This window comes from Sceloporus undulatus, chromosome 1 (assembly GCF_019175285.1).
Source record: "Sceloporus undulatus isolate JIND9_A2432 ecotype Alabama chromosome 1, SceUnd_v1.1, whole genome shotgun sequence".
In the NCBI taxonomy this organism is placed as follows: Eukaryota; Metazoa; Chordata; class Lepidosauria; order Squamata; family Phrynosomatidae; genus Sceloporus; species Sceloporus undulatus.
The window spans coordinates 270,990,177-271,007,653 of record NC_056522.1 but is presented as its reverse complement, the minus strand read 5'-3'; the positions used below and the strand labels follow the sequence as shown (position 1 = coordinate 271,007,653).

The window sequence follows — 17,477 nt, the reverse complement described above, 5'->3', positions numbered from 1 at the left end:
AAATAAAATCAATTTTAGATGATTGACAAAAATTTCAGTTTAAAATAATGAGAAATAATTTTAAACAATATAAAAGGCATTGCTTCTCTGATCCTGCCTCCTCACTGTGAAGCACAGAATGGCCATGCAATATGTTGGGAGGGGTCTTTGAGCTGTACATGGAGAGGAAGGAACTAACAACTCGCACAGTGCCCCCCTCCAAAAATACATTTGCATGCATGTATTGTTTTTGAATGTTGTGAGTGGCCCAAGTCCCAGTTTTGGGAAAAGGGCAGGATGAGATTGATGACAATAGACCCGTACAGATGTCCCTAACTAAATTCCACCCAACTTGTGTCTCTCTCTCTCTCTCTCTCTCTCTCTCTCTCACACACACACACACACACACACACATACACACACACACACACACACACACACAAATAGAGAGAAACTGAAAGGTTCTGGGCCAATTTGATAGCTCAGAGAGGTTTTTCAGGTGTTTTTTTTTTAGAAAACATACAGTATTAGGAGTGTTGTTAACCTTGTTAAATACAGTATGTGGAAATACTGCAGTGATTATCGTGAAGCCACTCCTTATCTTCCTTGATTCTAACTGTAAGATATAACATAGTTTTAAATTTGTATTTCTAGACAAAATGTGAGGAGTACTGGCCAAACAAACAATCCAAGAGCTATGGAGACATAACAGTAGCCATGACCTCAGAAATTGTTCTTCCAGAGTGGACGATAAGAGATTTCTCTGTGGAAAAGGTAAGTTTTTTAGAGATCTGTGTGTATCTTTGTGTATAGTGCTCTGGAATGGAATACTGTGAGCAGTTCTGGTCATTACATTTAGAAAAAGAGTTTGTAGAGCAGAAGGTTCAGAAAAAGAATGATGAAGGGACAGGAGCTACTGCCTGCACGGAAAGAATCATAGAGTTGGAAGAGACTACAAAAGCTACCCAGTCCAACCCCTTACATAATACACAGTCACAGCACTCCCAACATCCTCTAGTTAAAAACCTCCAGAGAAGGAGAGTCCCTCACTCTGAGGCAAAACAGTTCTTACTGTCAGGAAATGCTTTTAATATCTTTTCTTGTAGTTTCAATGCATTGCTTCATATGCTAATCTCTTCCTGTGCTTCAAACAATAGAGTTTTGTGCCTGTGCAGAAACTCCATTCAAAAGCTCAACAGTTGATTAGATTGGCAAGTAGTCCCACCCACTCCTGTGCACTGAGCATACCCAATCCCACCAATCTAATTCCACCTTCAGTTCTCTTGTCCACTGCAATAGAAGCTTCTTTGGGACAGTACCCTAGTTGAGTCACTCTGTACGGTCAGATTGTTCACTTTATTTTGGTTTTTTATTCTTGAGTTGCTCCCCCCCTCCAAAAAAGAGAGAGAGAGAGAGAGACAGAAGAGAGAGATTGATTTATTTTTCCTCCAATCCCTGTCTGGTTGGGTGCTTTTTCTCTGGGCCTCTTGTGGCCTCCATTTCTCTTTTCAAACTTTGTGTTTCCTGTAATAGGAAAGTTGCACTTACTAATGAACTCTCTTGTTGTTGTTTTGTCTCAGTGAAAGCTATATTGCTGAGCACTGTTCTATTTGTCGTTTCTTTACTCCTCAAACGCTCCGTAATAGAGCTCAATGCTTAATTATTATTTTTTTGTTGGGAGCATTTGTTGTCCGTAGCTGAACACTTAACTTCCTCTCAGGATCCTTTGACTCTTATTCCAATTTCTAAACTTCTGGGGATCCCAAAGATTTTGAGGAAAACAGCTTCTTCTTCAGCTGTCACATCAATACTGACTCACTCAGTATCAAGTGCTTTGGTATCGACTGCCTCAGTATTGATCCCTTCGAGGCCTACAGTTTCGATATCATCTGCGGCCAGTCTGGACTCAGTGCTGACTCCTGCTGCTTTGACTACATCTTTGCAGAGGAGGTTCCCTCCATTTCTCAAGAAAAGCCGCATATTCATAAGGCAAAGAAGAGATCCGCAGCAACCGGGGGTGATTCTGAGGCTGACAAGAGAGAAAGCATAAGACGAAGTCCCCCATGTTGGACCCGATGACCACGGCTTCGGTGTCGACAACTGTGGTACCAGACGTCCTTCCTTCCCTCTCGGTCCCTCTGGTGGACTCAATGCCAGGAGTGACACCATTGGCTTCAACAAGTGCTGTTTCAATATCATTGCCTCAGCCCACTCCTTGTACTCTTAACCTTGCCAACTCTGGTGACTACAGTCACATTGCTATCACCAGTCCTGTCATCAGTACCATTGCAGATCTTTTGAGTCTCTGGCCAGGGCTTATAGACTGCCATTCTCACCTCTGCATCCTCGGTCTCGAACCATCTCATCTGCAAGATCTCACCACTCTCCAACACCGTATAGAGATCAAGCTGATCTATCCACATTCTCTTCTAGGCTTTCTTATGTGATTTTCCATATACTTCTCCTTCATACATGGAATGGTACAAAATGCAGCACTATTGGAGAGAACGTCCTTCATCTTAAAGGTCCTACTCTCCTTCATATCGAGATTGCTACCATCGCAGGGAGCTGCCTTACCACTCTCCTTCTCGATACTGAGCGTATCGATCCTGCTCTCCTGCTCAATACTGGGTTTCCTGGTCCGACTCCTACTTCAGACTTTCCACTCCTCCATTACCGTTCCTGTGTCTGGAAGAGCAAAACATCAGGGCACTTTCTTCACCTTCTCGCACCACTGTGACAGTATCACATCCTCCTCTATCTCCACCTCATTCCTCAATACCGCTCACTATTTCAGTATTGATGCCCATCCCTGCTGTGATTCCTCTGGTATCGACTATACAAGCCTCTTCTAGGGTAACAGCCGCTGTTACAATGCAAGCTGTCCAATCCACCACTCCTCCCTCCTCTTTGATAGAATCACCTCAAGAGAAGGTTGAAGATACTGGACCCATTCTCTCCCTGAAAACATTCAACTCTTCTTGGACATGGTCACCAGAATGGCCGGGGTTCTGCGCCTTCACGGGAACACTCCTCCCAAACCAGCACAGGATTCAGTGTTCCAGATTGTTGATTCCAAGCCAGTTGCACCAACTGTGGCACGTTACAGACCGCCCTAAAGCGGGCAGTCTGTCGCCGCTGTCATTAGCTACGCCGAGAAGCTCCGGCGGCCTCAATATCGCAAGTATCTTGGTTTTGCCATAGACAGAAATCTCTATCAATATACTGTCTTGCCCTTCGGCCCCTCTGTCGCCCTCAAGGTATTCATGGAGTGCATGGCAGTGGTAATCTCACATTTGCAAATCCAAGGGACAGAGATTTTTCCGTATTTAGATGTTTGGCTTCTGTGATGTTCTCTCACACACAGTTGTTTCAAGACATCCATCACACACTCTCTCCTCACTGACCTTGATCTCACCATCAGTCCTTCCAACTCCATTTTGGAACTGGTCAGAGTGATAGAGTACATCAGAACGTCTCTGGATCCGTTATGGCTCATGCCTATCTCGCTACTCTAAGGACTGAGTCGGTCTGGTCTCCCATTTGAACTGTTCTTCGTCTCTCCCATCCATCAGCGAGGGACAACCAACAACTACTGGGCCTCATGGCATCGAGTACAGCAGTCACCTATCTGGGATACATGAAATTCCAACCTCTTCAGGAGTGGTTCCTGTCTGTCTTCGACCACCTCCACGATCAACAGTCCAAAAGACTGACTCGCCCAACGGAAGTGTAGGCCTCATTCCACTGTTCCTCAGAAAGTTCTTGGAGGGATGCCATTCCAGCCCCTGCAACCTTCCAGGATGGTCACCACAAATGCCTCTATGAAGGGCTGGGTAGTTCATTACAAAGATCTTCAAGTTCAACACTCTCAAATTCCTAGCCATTTTCAAGGCTTTCAGACCATTTGAGAACCATCTTCACCACAAGTTAGTCCAAGTGGTCACAGATAATACCACCACAGTTTACTATATCAACAAGCAAGGTGGCACTCACTCTCAACAGCTTCTTCGCCTTGCCCTGCAGTTTTGGAGATGGTGCAACATTCGCTTTATCCACCTGGTGGCAAGCAAGGCAATGCAACACGAATGGACTCTGTCATGAGGCATACGACTTCATCGCGTCTTGATGGGGAATTCCCCGGCTGAATATCTTTGCCTCTCCATAAAACGCAAAGTGCCCACACTTTTGCACCAGGGCTGGAAAGACTCCCTAGGTGACACCTTTATCTTTAATTGGATGCACCGCCTCCTCTGTGCCTTTCCTCCACTTCCCCTAGTGTCACGGGTAGTGGTAAAGATGGCAGAAGACAGATCCGATGTGATACTGATTGAGCCATACTGACCGAGACAACCCTGGTTTGCCCCACTCCTTCATTTGTCCAGGGGCCGGTACCTCAAACCTCCAGTTTGGCTGGACCTTCTCTCCCACTCCCACTGAGTGGTTCTCCATCCGGATGTGCACAGCCTCCATCTAAAAGCCTGGAGGATCTAGTACTGACCTCTCTTGAACTCTTGGGGGTTCTCCCTGCTTCTCGTAAAGACTCTACCAAGCGCTTCTATTCTTACAATTGGAAGCGCTTTTGTACATTTGCCAAAGTGTGTGCGGAGCCTTCTTTACCTGTCCAGCTGTCTATGGCTCTGCATTTCCTTCTTCATCTCTGTGATCAAGGACTGGCCTTTTCTTCTCCAAAGGTTTGTCTGCCATAGTAGCTAACCAGCCTCAAGGCAACTCTTCACTTCACCTACAGTGAACATATTCTTCAACGGACTACATCATTTGTACCCTCCAGTTCCTCTGTTAATACCTCCTTGGTCACTTTCTTTGGTACTTGCACAACTCACGAGGCCTCTATTTGAGTCTCTAGGATCAACTTCATTGATGCTGTTGACATTCAAGATGGCATTCCTGATTGCCGTTATCTCGGCCAGGAGGTCTTCAGAACTTACCGCCTTATGTTCAAATGAACCCTATCTGATTTTTCACAAGGACAAGGTTGTCCTCAGGCCAGATATTTCCTTTCTTTCCAAGATGGTCTCCTCTTTCCATCTCTCTCAGGACATTGGAAAAGACTATGCACACTGTAGATGTTCACCATGCTTTGGCTTTCTGTGTTCAGCATTCTGCTGAGTTTAGGTTGGCCAACATTGTTTATTTGTTATGGTAGACCTAGGAAGGGCCACCCTGTTTCTTCACAAAGGTTTGAAAAATGGATTATACAAACTATTCTCCTAGCTTATGAACTGGCTAACCACCCTCTTCCTATTGGTGTGTGTCTACATTCAACCAGGGCGGTCTTTTCACCTGCTTCCTTCCTCTGAGGTGTTTCCTTGCCTGACCTCTGCAAGGCTGCTATTGTTGTGGCTCGTGTGCTGCACCCATAACCCTTGTTGGGACCTATGGAAATGACGCGCAGTGTCCACCACGGCCACCTGCAGAGTTCAACCACGTCGACAGGACGCCAAGAAGAAGGAATCTGTGAAGATGTCTTCAACTAATAATGACTCTTACAAGTCTTCACTCTAAACGAGGGCTTTAATCTTCTTTTGCAGTATTTACAATATAGATATACACAGTGTATTGGACATCCGTCTCTAATACACACTATTTACACCAGCCAACAATAACACAACCTCTGAGGCAGCCACATTAACACACACCCATCTCACTGCCTCTCAGTAACAGACGCAGCCCACTCACAGGCACCGACTGTCTCACTCAGTGACAGTTAAATAATAAATAATAAAATTTTTATTTATATGCCGCCCTTCCTTCGATCAGGGCGGCTCACAACAGGTTAAAATACAATCAACAGTGCACATTAAAACAAACCAACAGTAAAAAGCCCCATAGCCCAACCTCTTGGCCACGAAAGAGGAGGGAGACCCACAGGATATTTATTCGGGGAATGCCTGTTGGAATAGGAAGGTTTTAAGGTCCTTCCTAAATTGGGCCAGGGTCGTAGACAAGCGGAGCTCTATGGGCAGCGCATTCCAAAGGGCTGGGGCAGCTGTGGAAAACGTCCTCCGGGAAGTGGAGACTAACCTAGCCCCAGGCACCTTCAGTAGCTGCTGCCCAGACGTTCTGAGGGTGCGAGGCGGAATATACGGGGAGAGGCGGTCCTTTAGGTATCCTGGGCCCAAGCTGACAGTTGACAGTTGCATCAACATTCTGATGATGCCCTGTTTGAATGCTGATACATTAGCTGCCACTGGAGCTGTAAATTATCTGCACAACAGCTCCCCCTAGTGGCCACACCAATGTCATTTCCTGACAGCTATGTAGTTTCAGCCTTCCATATTTGTCCAGCACTACTGGCTTGATTCCAGATCTCATCGGGATACCAGTTTTGGTCATGCTGCTCTTTCCTCAATTCTGCAGTGACCTTCCCACTGTCCATAAGTAAGTTTTTTAGTCGTTGCCCTATTGTGTGAGGCACAGAGACCATGAAGATGAAGAACAGGTTGCTTACCTGTAACTGTGGTTCTTTGAGTGGTCATCTGTGCCCTCACACAAACCCACCCTACCGCACCTCTTTCAGGTCCCTGTACCTTTTTTTACGGTGGACTTGAACTGAAGGTGGAGCTAGATAGGAAAGATTGGAGAAGTTCAATACACAGGAGTGGCTGGGGCTACCAGCCAATCTACTCAGCTTTTGAGCTTCTGAATGGAATTTCTACGTAGGCGTAAAGCCCTATTGTGTGAAGGCACAGATGACCACTCAAAGAACCACAGTTACAAGCAAGCAACCTTTTCTTGCTCCATCTTCAATATGACATCCTTTCAAATATTTCAATATAGCTATCTTGTCACCTCTTAACCGTCTCTTCTCCTAAGCCACCCCTCATAGTTTGGTGTAATAGGGGCTGCTTTGCTTGGAAAAAATATGAACAATGGGAGATAAGATATATGCATGAACGATATAGAAAATTATGGATGGTGTGAACAAAACAGAGATGGAAAATCGGAAGACTGGAGCCCGAAGTTATCCATTGTAGCTAAATGGTGGGAGATTCAGAACATAAAATGGGTTTCTTCACACAACTCATAGTTAAACTCTGGAATTCACAGCCAAAAGACGTCCCTCTCACAGTCTACAAGTCCCAAAATGGACAGACAGGATATGAGTTTCCTCTTCCCTGATTAGTTCTAACTATGAAAATGCATCCCAGATAAAGGTATAGAAAAATGTACAGCACATTTGGAGGCTCTCAAAGAATTAGAAAGGAGGCTATCCAATAAGTAAATAACTGGAGCAAATTTTCTCAATTTTAATTGTTTGTTTCTTTCTCTCCTGACTGTGTTCACTGTGAGTCAGTTGCCATTCTCTGGAGCTTCTCTGGGGTCCCAATTCCACTTTTACTCTAGGCTGAAAATCCAAAATGTTCCAAAATCCAAAACTTTTTTATGAGTGGATGAAATAGTGACACCTTTGCTTTCTGATGTTTCAGTGTGCACAAGCTGTGTTTCATGCACAAAATTATTTAAAATACGGTATGTAAAATTAGCTTCAGGTTATGTGTATCACGTATATATGAAACATAAATGAATTTTATTTTTAGATTTAGGTTCCATCTCCACGATATCTCATTATGTATATGCAAATATTTCAAACTCCAAAATCAGAAACATTTCTGATACCACACATTTTGGAAAAGGGATACACAACCTGTACTCCTATATGCACTTGTTCATTGAACTATTTTTAGTTTCCATGTGCCTGCCATTTCCATTCTGGCAAGATATCCTTCTAGTTCGCATTGCTTGTGCCTAATACCACAGGGCCCAACTGTGTAGAAGAGCAATCATAATTAGAGCAATCACAATTCCCTTGTTGTGGGTTGTCTAGAATGTCTAACAGTACCTTTGCTATAAAAATTACCCACACAAGGAGAATTGTCAGGAAGCAACTACAGGAACTATTTTACTATAAATACCTGGTAATACCGTTCTTCTGAACCATAAACCATCCTCCTTATTTTCATTTCTAAGAGTGATTCATCGGAAAGTCACCCTGTGAGACAGTTTCACTTCACTGCCTGGCCAGATCATGGTGTTCCAGAAACAACTGATCTCCTTATTAGCTTCAGGCACTTAGTTCAAGAATACATGAAGCAGAACCCATCAACATCTCCTACACTAGTACACTGCAGGTACAAAAATCATTGTTCTTTTTAAGTAATTTTAAAATATAATTGTTTACCATTCTGTTTAGAGAGTTTGGAATGTTTTTGGAAACAACCGCATGCATCACTATAAAAACCAGGGCAATTGTATAGTAGGGCTATTGTCATATGCAGGGGTGAGGGTTCACATGAATTAAAGACTAGGCTTAGGGAAATCCAGGTTCAAGCCCCCATGCAGACATGAAACTCACTGGTTGACCTTGGGACCAGTCACTAACCTACTTCACAAGGTAGTTGTGAGGGTAAACATGAGGAAGAAAACCAAATACATTCTCTGGAACTCTTTATAAGAAAGGCAGGTTAATACATGTAACAAAGAAACAAAACTATGATATAAAAGTGATTAAAAATAAGAACACAGTTAAAGCCCACATGGCCATCTTTCCTCCCTGCTGCCTCTCCATCCTCTGCCTCCCAACCCAATCCACAGCCTTTTGCTTTTCATCCTCCTGAACTCAGGATGAGGAAGAAATGGGCTTTATGCTAGTTGTCCAAGTAGCAAAATAGATGGTATGCATTTTTCTATACCAAAGAAGTCAAATTATGCTGTGTTGTAATCTTGAGTGAGGCTTTAGAGTGGGGTGTTTTAAAAAGATAACTGAAGGCAAACATGAAAGCATTTAACCTGTGCCTAAATGTTTTCCTCATAGTGCCGGTGTTGGGAGGACAGGAACTTTTATTGCAATTGATCGTCTGATCCATCAAATGGAGATGGAGAATACAGTAGATGTATATGGTGTCGTATATGATCTTCGAATGCATCGGTCCTTAATGGTGCAAACGGAGGTAAGGCAGACTGGTCTCTTGAGAATGCAAAATAATGACTGACATGAAGGAGAGCAAAAAACATGTTTCCTACAACTTTCACCATTGTTTCAATTTAATTCAATTCTGAGAACCTTTCCTTAAAATATATAGCTATGTAAAAAGCTGGTAGAATCACCCTTTTTAAAAAACAAAACAAAATAGATACCACTGCAAGCCTCAGGTCTATACAGGTCTGTATAGCCAACTCTGAACTATTATTTCAATTTGTGTTGCAATTCTTTTAAACTTTTCAGAAGCTCAAAATAATATGTTTTGTTTCGTCTAACTGATCTTTTAATTTCTTTTAGATTTCCACAGCATCAAAAAGACAAGGGTTATGCAATGTCTGACCAATTTCTAAACTTGGATTTGATAGCAAATTTTGAGCCCATTTCAAAGAAAATACAGGACTTTGTTTTCTTGTAAAATTAATTGGAAATCCTTTGTTCAATATTTTGCATCTTTGTGTTTTAAAGTACTTTCCCCTTTTCTGAATTCTCCAGGGCTAGAAGTTACAAGACATGTGCATGTAGTTCATGTCTGAGAATAGGGCAGAATAAAACAGAGAGGACAGATAAATAATGTGGGAAGGAGAGATCCACAGCAATCAACCCCTACTTCTGCTTGCACAAGCAGTTCTTTGGATTAACCTGCTTGTCCAGTGGAAGTATAGCGGGGGAAGAGGCAAATTAAATTTATGTGCTTTTTGTTTATTTATGGCAAATGTCTTTGGGGCAGCTGATTTTTACATTGCCTGTTGTATTATGATATGAAAACATTTTGCTATTTTAACTAACAATAAAGCTGCCATAGCAAATCAAGGTTGAGATGCTTGTTAGAAGAAGCAGGTCTTACTTAAATGTTTGTCATGAGGAAGCCTGGTGGATCTCCCCTGGCAAGGTCTTCCCACAGATGAGAGACTACATACTTAAAAGACTATTTGCATAAGAGTTACCTGTCACACCATTGTGAGTAGCTGCACCAAAAGAAGCTTCTCCAGAGATGATTTTAACAACTGGGAAGGAAAATAGGAGAGAAATTGTTCCTTCAGGAACATTAGGCCTGGCCTGTTTAGGGCTTTAAAAACTCTGTTGTGCTCTTGCTGGAGTCCTCCCCTGTATATGCCAGAAGAGACAGATGCTGTTAAATTGAAAATGATTTTTCTCCCATATAATGAAATTGCTTTGGAGAAGACTTTAAAAAAAAAAGTGGATCAATTGTAATCTGGCTTCAGGCCTGGCTGTGGGACTGAGACAACTTTGATCACCTTGGAGTTTATCACGTGAATATTCCTGAAAAATCATGTAATTACGTGAAACGATTTCACACAACATCACACAAAACCAGCTATTAAAGTGATCACAAAGAAGCATCTTTTTACTTTCAGGATTTCAGTGACAATGCATTTCCAATATCACTTTATTTGCACAATTGCGTGTGATAATCATTTGTACAATTACTCGCCATTTCCGCTTCATTTACGAGATGTTTTAAATGCACTTAAATATCTCTTTAATGTCGAAATCAACCCCAGTGTGATAAACTCCATAGATAAATAACCAGCACCAGGAACTAGAAATGGGAATTGTGCCCCTGCTTGTTCTGCTGTAATTAGTAGTTTTCTGTTTTCAGTACTGTTCATGGTGGTATCCTTTTGGACTGATCTGTGGGATGGGTATTGGAGGAGCTGTTCTACAGTAGTTGGCTGGACTCAGAAGGTGGTGCTGTGGGATGTCTGCTGGACACCCTGGACTGTGGGGCCATAAGGGCTTGGTACTAGCTGCTATGCTGTTTAATGCCACACAAATCAGAAGTGCTTCCACAGTTAAAACTAGTGCTCTGTTTCTTGAGATACCAGATCTGGCTATGGTGATAAATGCTTTGATTATATCCAGTTTGGATTACAATAATGCAGTCTACATAGGGGTGCCTTTGGAAACTCTTTGGCACTTCAGTGAATGCGAATGCTGTGGCCAGGCTGCTCCCGTGTTGGAATAACTTTGCTGGCTAGTATTCTGTTTCCAGGCAGAATTCAAAGTTCTGGTTATGAACTTTAAAGCATTATATGGCTTGTGTCCAAGACTATCTAAAAGACTATGTCTACCTGTATAAGCCAACCAAAGTTTTAAGATCTCAAGGGGAAGGCTTCCTCTCAGCCTCATCACAACACAGACATGTTTGGTGAGGACATAGCAGAGAGACTTTTCAGTGGCTGCTCCCAGGCTGTGAAATTCCCTTCCTTCCCTAGTAAGACCCCCTCTGTGATTTCTTTCCACCAGCAATTTAAAAACTTTATTTAGTCAGGCCTTTGATTTTTAAACACATAGCAGAACAGTATTTGGAAATGATGTGCTGTTTTTATCCTGTGTGTGTTTTAAATGTATTTTAAACTGTTTTAACTATGTGCTTTTAATAGAACTGATGTTAATTGTGTTTTTTAAAAAAACTTTTGTTATATTATGCTTGTAGCTAAACTTTCATTATAAAATTTGTGAGCCACCTTGGATGCCATGATGGGAAAAAGGCAGGGTATAAACTGAGTAAATAAAAATAGAATATTTTTTGTTGGTCATGCATGATACATCATGTGAACATTATAGTAATACTTCATTCTCTTTTTTCCCTCCCTTCCCTTCTAGGACCAGTATGTCTTCCTAAACCAGTGTGTTTTGGACATTATTAAATCTAAGAAGGAGAGGAAAACAGACCTTATATATCAAAATACAAATGCCATGGCAATCTATGAGAATGTTACACCATCACCACACACTGGGAAGGCAAATGGCTACCATGTATAGCTGCAAAGGAATGACTTGCCTCCTGCCTATTACATGGGAGAGGGAATATGCACTGTTTTTATGCATCTTTAAATAGAAAGATTTCTTTTCCATTTTTAAAATAATGGATTTGAATATGCACATGTTAAAAATCCTGATGGGAACTGTAGTTTCTCTATAGTATTAAAGGGAAATATACTGTATTTTACACAAGGGGTTTGCTTTGAAGAACTCAAAAAACTTCATGTTATTGGTAAGTTGAACTCATACCAATCAAATGGTGAGATACATTAAAAAAAGAATTACTTGGGTAATTTTTAAATTACTTTTTTTAAAAAAAAATCACATTCAGGCTCATACTCAGATTTGTTGGACACTGGTTCTATTTTGCTCAGATTTGTTGGACACGGGTTCTGTTCTAAGAGTTCCAGAGATGATGGTTTGCATGTATTGGTTTCTTTAACCAATGAATATCTCCATAATAGTGACTGTTTTTTCTCTTCAAAAGCAGAACACAAAAATCTTTTGCAAATAGGATATTTTAGTATGAAATTGTGCCTTTTTTTCTAGCTATTTTGCTAAACATGATCAGAGTGCTATATTTTTGTACCAAAGTTTTCAGTTGAAATAGACCATTTAAATAAGACTAATGTCAGTTTCTTATGTGAAATAGTTTTCTTGATTCTTCCCTTGTGGAAATGGGCAACCATTCCTTGTATTTCCTTTTCATCTGCAAGGCTTTATTCCAGAGTAAATTCATAGAATCATGTGAGGCCAACAACACTTGTGTGATATATTGGTTGTATCCAGTTGTGTTATCTATGAAGGACAGAGCTTTTTTTTTTTTACATGGCTGTGGTGAAACATTCCCAGGTTTCATATTCATTGAAGAACATTTCCTCTTTTCTTTTCCTGCACACATTTGGTCCAAGCATATTTACATTCTCTCAGTGCCATTTTATGTCTCTGGCTGATTTCCACTTCTCAGCTCCATTTTTGTCCTCCTTAGACCTCAGCCTCGTTTGCTCTTGGTGCCATTTAATCTTATTGACTATAGTGCTGTCATAACTGTGCTTCCAAGATGCCTGTAAACATAACCATGAGCATCAATACAGTTAATTAAGTTAAGCAGCAGCGAGCAGAGATAACTGAAGTTAGTGAGATCAAAAGTGAAAGAAAGTGATGATGAAGTGGCAGGGTGTCAAATTCATTAAAAATGTGAATGGTCAAGTATTATTCTCAATTATTTTGCCTTGTAGAATAAGCTTATTTCAAAGCAAATGCTTGAAATTAGAGAATGTTTGGTCCAGGTAAATGATATCTCAAAACTTATGAAAGCAGGAATGCTAAGTGTGCACTGGCTATCTTGACATAGTGGCTCAAACTATGTAGAGAGACAGTTATCTGTAGCCTCTAGTAAGTCCAGCATCACCACACACTGCCTCTATATCCTCTGGATTCAACGCAGTTACAGGAGAGTAATAATGTTGGTTTCATGGTATGCAAATAAGTAACAGGCAGTTGCCTTTCCATCTGATAATAGACATGCCATTGGCAACTTTGAATGCCAACTTGGTAATTAGCAATTAATCCAAACTTGATAAATTTATCACTTAATAACTGTCACCTCCACTGATCTTGGCAATTGTCATTAAGATGAAGAGGAGGGCCATGTATCAGTCTGAGCTTTAACTGTGAGTGAGTGAGTGAGTGAGTGAGTGAGTGACCGACCCCCCTGGTCTGGTTCATATTTTTGTGTTCTTGTATGTGATAAGGACTTATTTAAAAGTGCAATATTTGATTTACTGAATGAATGGTTGCCTCTATTTCCATAGAGTTTACTCAGGTTCAGTGTCTCTTACTCGTTCTGTGGTTTATGTTAAATGAAGAACTCCTATGGCAGAGTGATCCCAGGAAGGTTCATTGGCTTTATTCTAATTCTTATGTGAAGTAAATGTACAAAAAACTACTGGTTCTGCCAACTGCAGAATATTTTAGCCAGTTAAAACTGAGATGTATATTTTTAATGTTCATATGTATCAAAGAAATGTAATTGCTCTATCATGTTTGTTTGTTTGTTTGTTTGTTTGTTTGCATTATGCTGCTGTAGTTGTAATAGATACGATTAATGAAAATTGAAGGGTTCTCCATTAAATTAATATTGTTGGTACACTGTTGTTAAAATTATGAAGGCATTGCTAATGAAGGAATTGTGGTCTGGGAAATGGAAGGGGTTTGAGGTTTGGATTTTGTTTTGTTTTAGTCAATGCGCTGGCAGCATTAGAAATTGATATGATCATTGACTGTATTATAGAGCTTAATCTGTAAAGTATTTTAGTATTGTGGACTTTATTCTTCAGCTTTCTTTAGTGCCAAAACCCTTTGAATTGCAATGAGTTTGTATAGCCAAAATGTAAATACATCATGGTTTTGAGATACCTCCAAGCCTGTTTGTGTGGCAAAATCTGTGATGTCTTTTGGAAACAGATTGCTCTAAAGTGCAAAAATGGTTTTACAACCTGTTCTGGTGCTGTAGCGGTTCCATCATTTGTTGCTTTGTGTATCTCTGATATTAGGTGAAATGGCATTGGATTTTGGTGTATGGGTCCAAATACTTTCTAATTATTACATTTTTAAAAAATAAAAAGAAGGAATCTATCAGCTTTATACATCCCACATTCTAATGTAAGCATTTTTACCTATAATTAAGCAGTACTTCAAAAACCTTAATTTAGAAGCCATCTTTGAAATTTCAGGTTATGCCTCCATGTGGTAATGTAGTTGTACTAGTGCAAAAGGAACACACAATGCACAGAGGTTGGCTAGGAATCAAACCACACATTGTGTAAGGTTTATCCTGATTTATTTGGAGATAGAGATTGGTAAGGACACATAAATGCTTTATAAAATTGGATTCCTATCTCCAACAATCATCATACAGAAAGAAGCTTAGCACAAGGATATATGTAACTAAGAGGTGAAGCAGGTAGCCTCTGGCCGCTCCAGCTGCGATCGGCCTGGGACCACAGTGACCAGACAGCCCACTTCTGAAGCAGACCACCACCGCTGTCCCAAACAAGCCATTGGCAAAGAGCGGTTTTTTGCTGATCCTTTTCTTAGCAGCTTTAGGCTGCCTTAGGCAGCCTCAGAGCGGCTTCTGGCTACCTTAGAGGCATGTGTCATCTGCAAGCTATACCCCCAAAACAGCCAGAAGCCACTCCTTTTGGCCTATCTGTTTCAGGCCTAACATAAAAAGCACTGATTTGTGGTAACCAAATCTTAACACAATGACTGATGCCAGGAACCTTCACACATTCTGAAATAAATTCATTGACATGTAAATCATTTACCTTATGCGCTTGCAGAAGTTAGATCAAAAATTTACACATACGCACACGCACACAATCTGACCATGGGGAAATATGTGCTTTAACTGATGTTGTTGCAAGCCTATTCTAAAGTTACACCCCATTCATGGGAAGACAACAGTTGTTTGATTATTTCATTTGGCTGCATCCTAAGCACTTGTTTTTCTGTCAGGCATGGCCCCACCGAGGTTAGGGTGGAATAGCTTTCTTTGCACAAGAGACTTTGAGGCAGCAATAAAGGGCAGCTAACTGTCATCTATTTAGTTTATTATTTTGACCACTATGGGGACACAGGTAGTTTTTCTCTGACACCAAAATGCCTTGGTCTTTCCTAGTTTGCTGGTACAGAGGCAGCCAAGCAGGATATCTAAATGGCTTGAATAGAAATAGTTTCTCACTGGTCTGCTTATTAAGTAATTTTCTTTTGATGTAGGCTTGGAAGTTATCAACAACACCTCTGAGCACATCATTAATGTTGCTAGGAGTGTTCAGATCATCCATTCCAAGTCTTAAAACTCGGAGTAGCAATGTAAGGGTTAGGAGTCAAAGTAAAGACAGAATTGTACATGTAGGCAAAAATTTTGATTGCAGTGTTTGCTACTGCAGTTCTCACTATCAGTAAGACAAGATCTTAAGTTTAAACAGCAACAACCTCTTAGACTCCAGTTCTGTAGATTCTTACAGGAACATAAGTCATGCTCAGATCCCTGGGACCTACTTCAGAGTAGACAAGCCTAAGATTTTACTGTTAAGCAGTGAGAATTACAGTAAGACCAGTATCAAGCAAAAACCTCGTGCCTCTTCTTTCTCTCGGTGCTTGCCAATATGTAACTGGATATTTTATTTTTCTTAATTACACAAGGCCTAATGTTAAAAAGGGATTCTTCTTTGTACATCAGATGTTGATGTTAAGATTGTGCTTTCAAATTATGTACAATTAACGTTTGCAGTATACCATTCTTAATTTTAATGGTTTGATCATCTTTCAGTGACCCAAAAGTAACTAAATAAAACATTGACATCATAGCTTTTAATGTGTATTCTTTTGAGATTTTGAGTAATTTAGCCAGCACTCTACATTGGCCCTTCATCTAAATAAGTGCTTCCCAAGCTATCTGATGTAAGGACTGGCAATTTTCCTCCCAAATGTGGCAGGGACCTATACCATAATTGTAGCTGTTGGCTACAACTGTTATTTTCTTTCCTGGAAGCTCTCTGCAGATCACCAGTCAATGGCTTGCAGACCAGCCCTAGCCCAGGAAGCACCACATTGAACTGAGCTAAATATTCCACAGATGGTCTACTATTGCTATGAAAAAGAGCTTTGCCTTTAAATGTATATATAATTAAAGTACACACACAAAATGCAGAAGTGCCTGCTCAGCTTTCTGATTCCATTAGGCTGCACCTTTCTGTGTACAACTTATCTAAACACTTAAGTACATCACATGGGTGGGAAGAGCAAGAGGACTTGAAACTGGGACTTGAAGACTTGCCAGCCTTTTTATTAATTAAGTGGCTGCAAAGACACCTTTACAAGAATAGGTCAAAATGAATTCTGCCATGCTGATTTAAGTGTTTTTGATAATGTGTAGCCATGTTGGTCTGAATAAGGCAAGGGCTGCCTACCATCCCAAGTCAAGAAGGACATTATTAGCTGCTGTGAGAGGAGGCACTCTTTCCCTGTCCCCAGTGTAGACCAGACACAGGTATTTATCCCTATTCAGCAACTTCAGCAGTTGTGGAGCCAAGGAAAGAAGAATTGGACAGCTGGAATGTTCTTGAAATGGATAAAATGTTTGTCAAACCACTAGTTTCATTGGGGAATAGCAATAACACTTGCATTTCTATACAGATTTATAGTGATGAGTACTTTCTAAGCAGTTTACATTGTGTTAGCCAATTGTCCTGAACAAGCTGGGTACTCATTCTCCTGACTCACATAAGGAGGGAAGGGTGAGTCAACCTGGAGCCCTGAAGGATCGAATTCGTTGTTTTGGCCACAGTACTGACATTTAATCACTGTGTCACCAGGCTTCCTTTTGAAAAACAAAAGTAAAGGGGGAATAGTTCCCATTCTGAGAATTGGGGTGAAGGCAGGTGTTTCCCTTCTTTTTGACTTTGTCACTTGTGGGACTTCCGGTTCCGCAGCGGAGGCGAGCGGTGGTGCGAGACAAGGCTCCCACACCACCAATCTTTGCAGTCGCAGCAAGCCCGTGATAAAGGGGATATCCTAGACCGAGCAAGATTCAGGATACGAGGCCCATAGGAGACACTAACCCCTCTTTGTGAGGGCGGACCCCGAGGGGGAAACCGGCAAGAAGAGGGGAGAGGAGTCGCAGGGCATTCGTTGCTGCTCC

At 41.2% G+C, this 17,477-nt stretch overlaps 1 protein-coding gene across 3 annotated transcripts in view; it reads left to right on the top strand.

The window, feature by feature from the left end:
- The window catches only part of PTPRJ (protein tyrosine phosphatase receptor type J), a 132,517-nt gene extending 116,376 nt beyond the window's left edge, over nt 1-16,141 (top strand). For 2 of the 3 annotated variants that reach the window (XM_042447040.1, XM_042447039.1), the window contains 4 exons: nt 634-753; nt 7,972-8,132; nt 8,816-8,951; nt 11,612-16,141. In XM_042447040.1, the coding sequence (XP_042302974.1) occupies nt 634-753; nt 7,972-8,132; nt 8,816-8,951; nt 11,612-11,770 (576 nt within the window). In that variant the 3' untranslated portion in view covers nt 11,771-16,141. The remainder of the gene's footprint in view (nt 1-633; nt 754-7,971; nt 8,133-8,815; nt 8,952-11,611) is intronic. The other variant, XR_006101612.1, reaches the window with a different exon arrangement.
- Nucleotides 16,142-17,477: the final 1,336 nt, after the last annotated feature.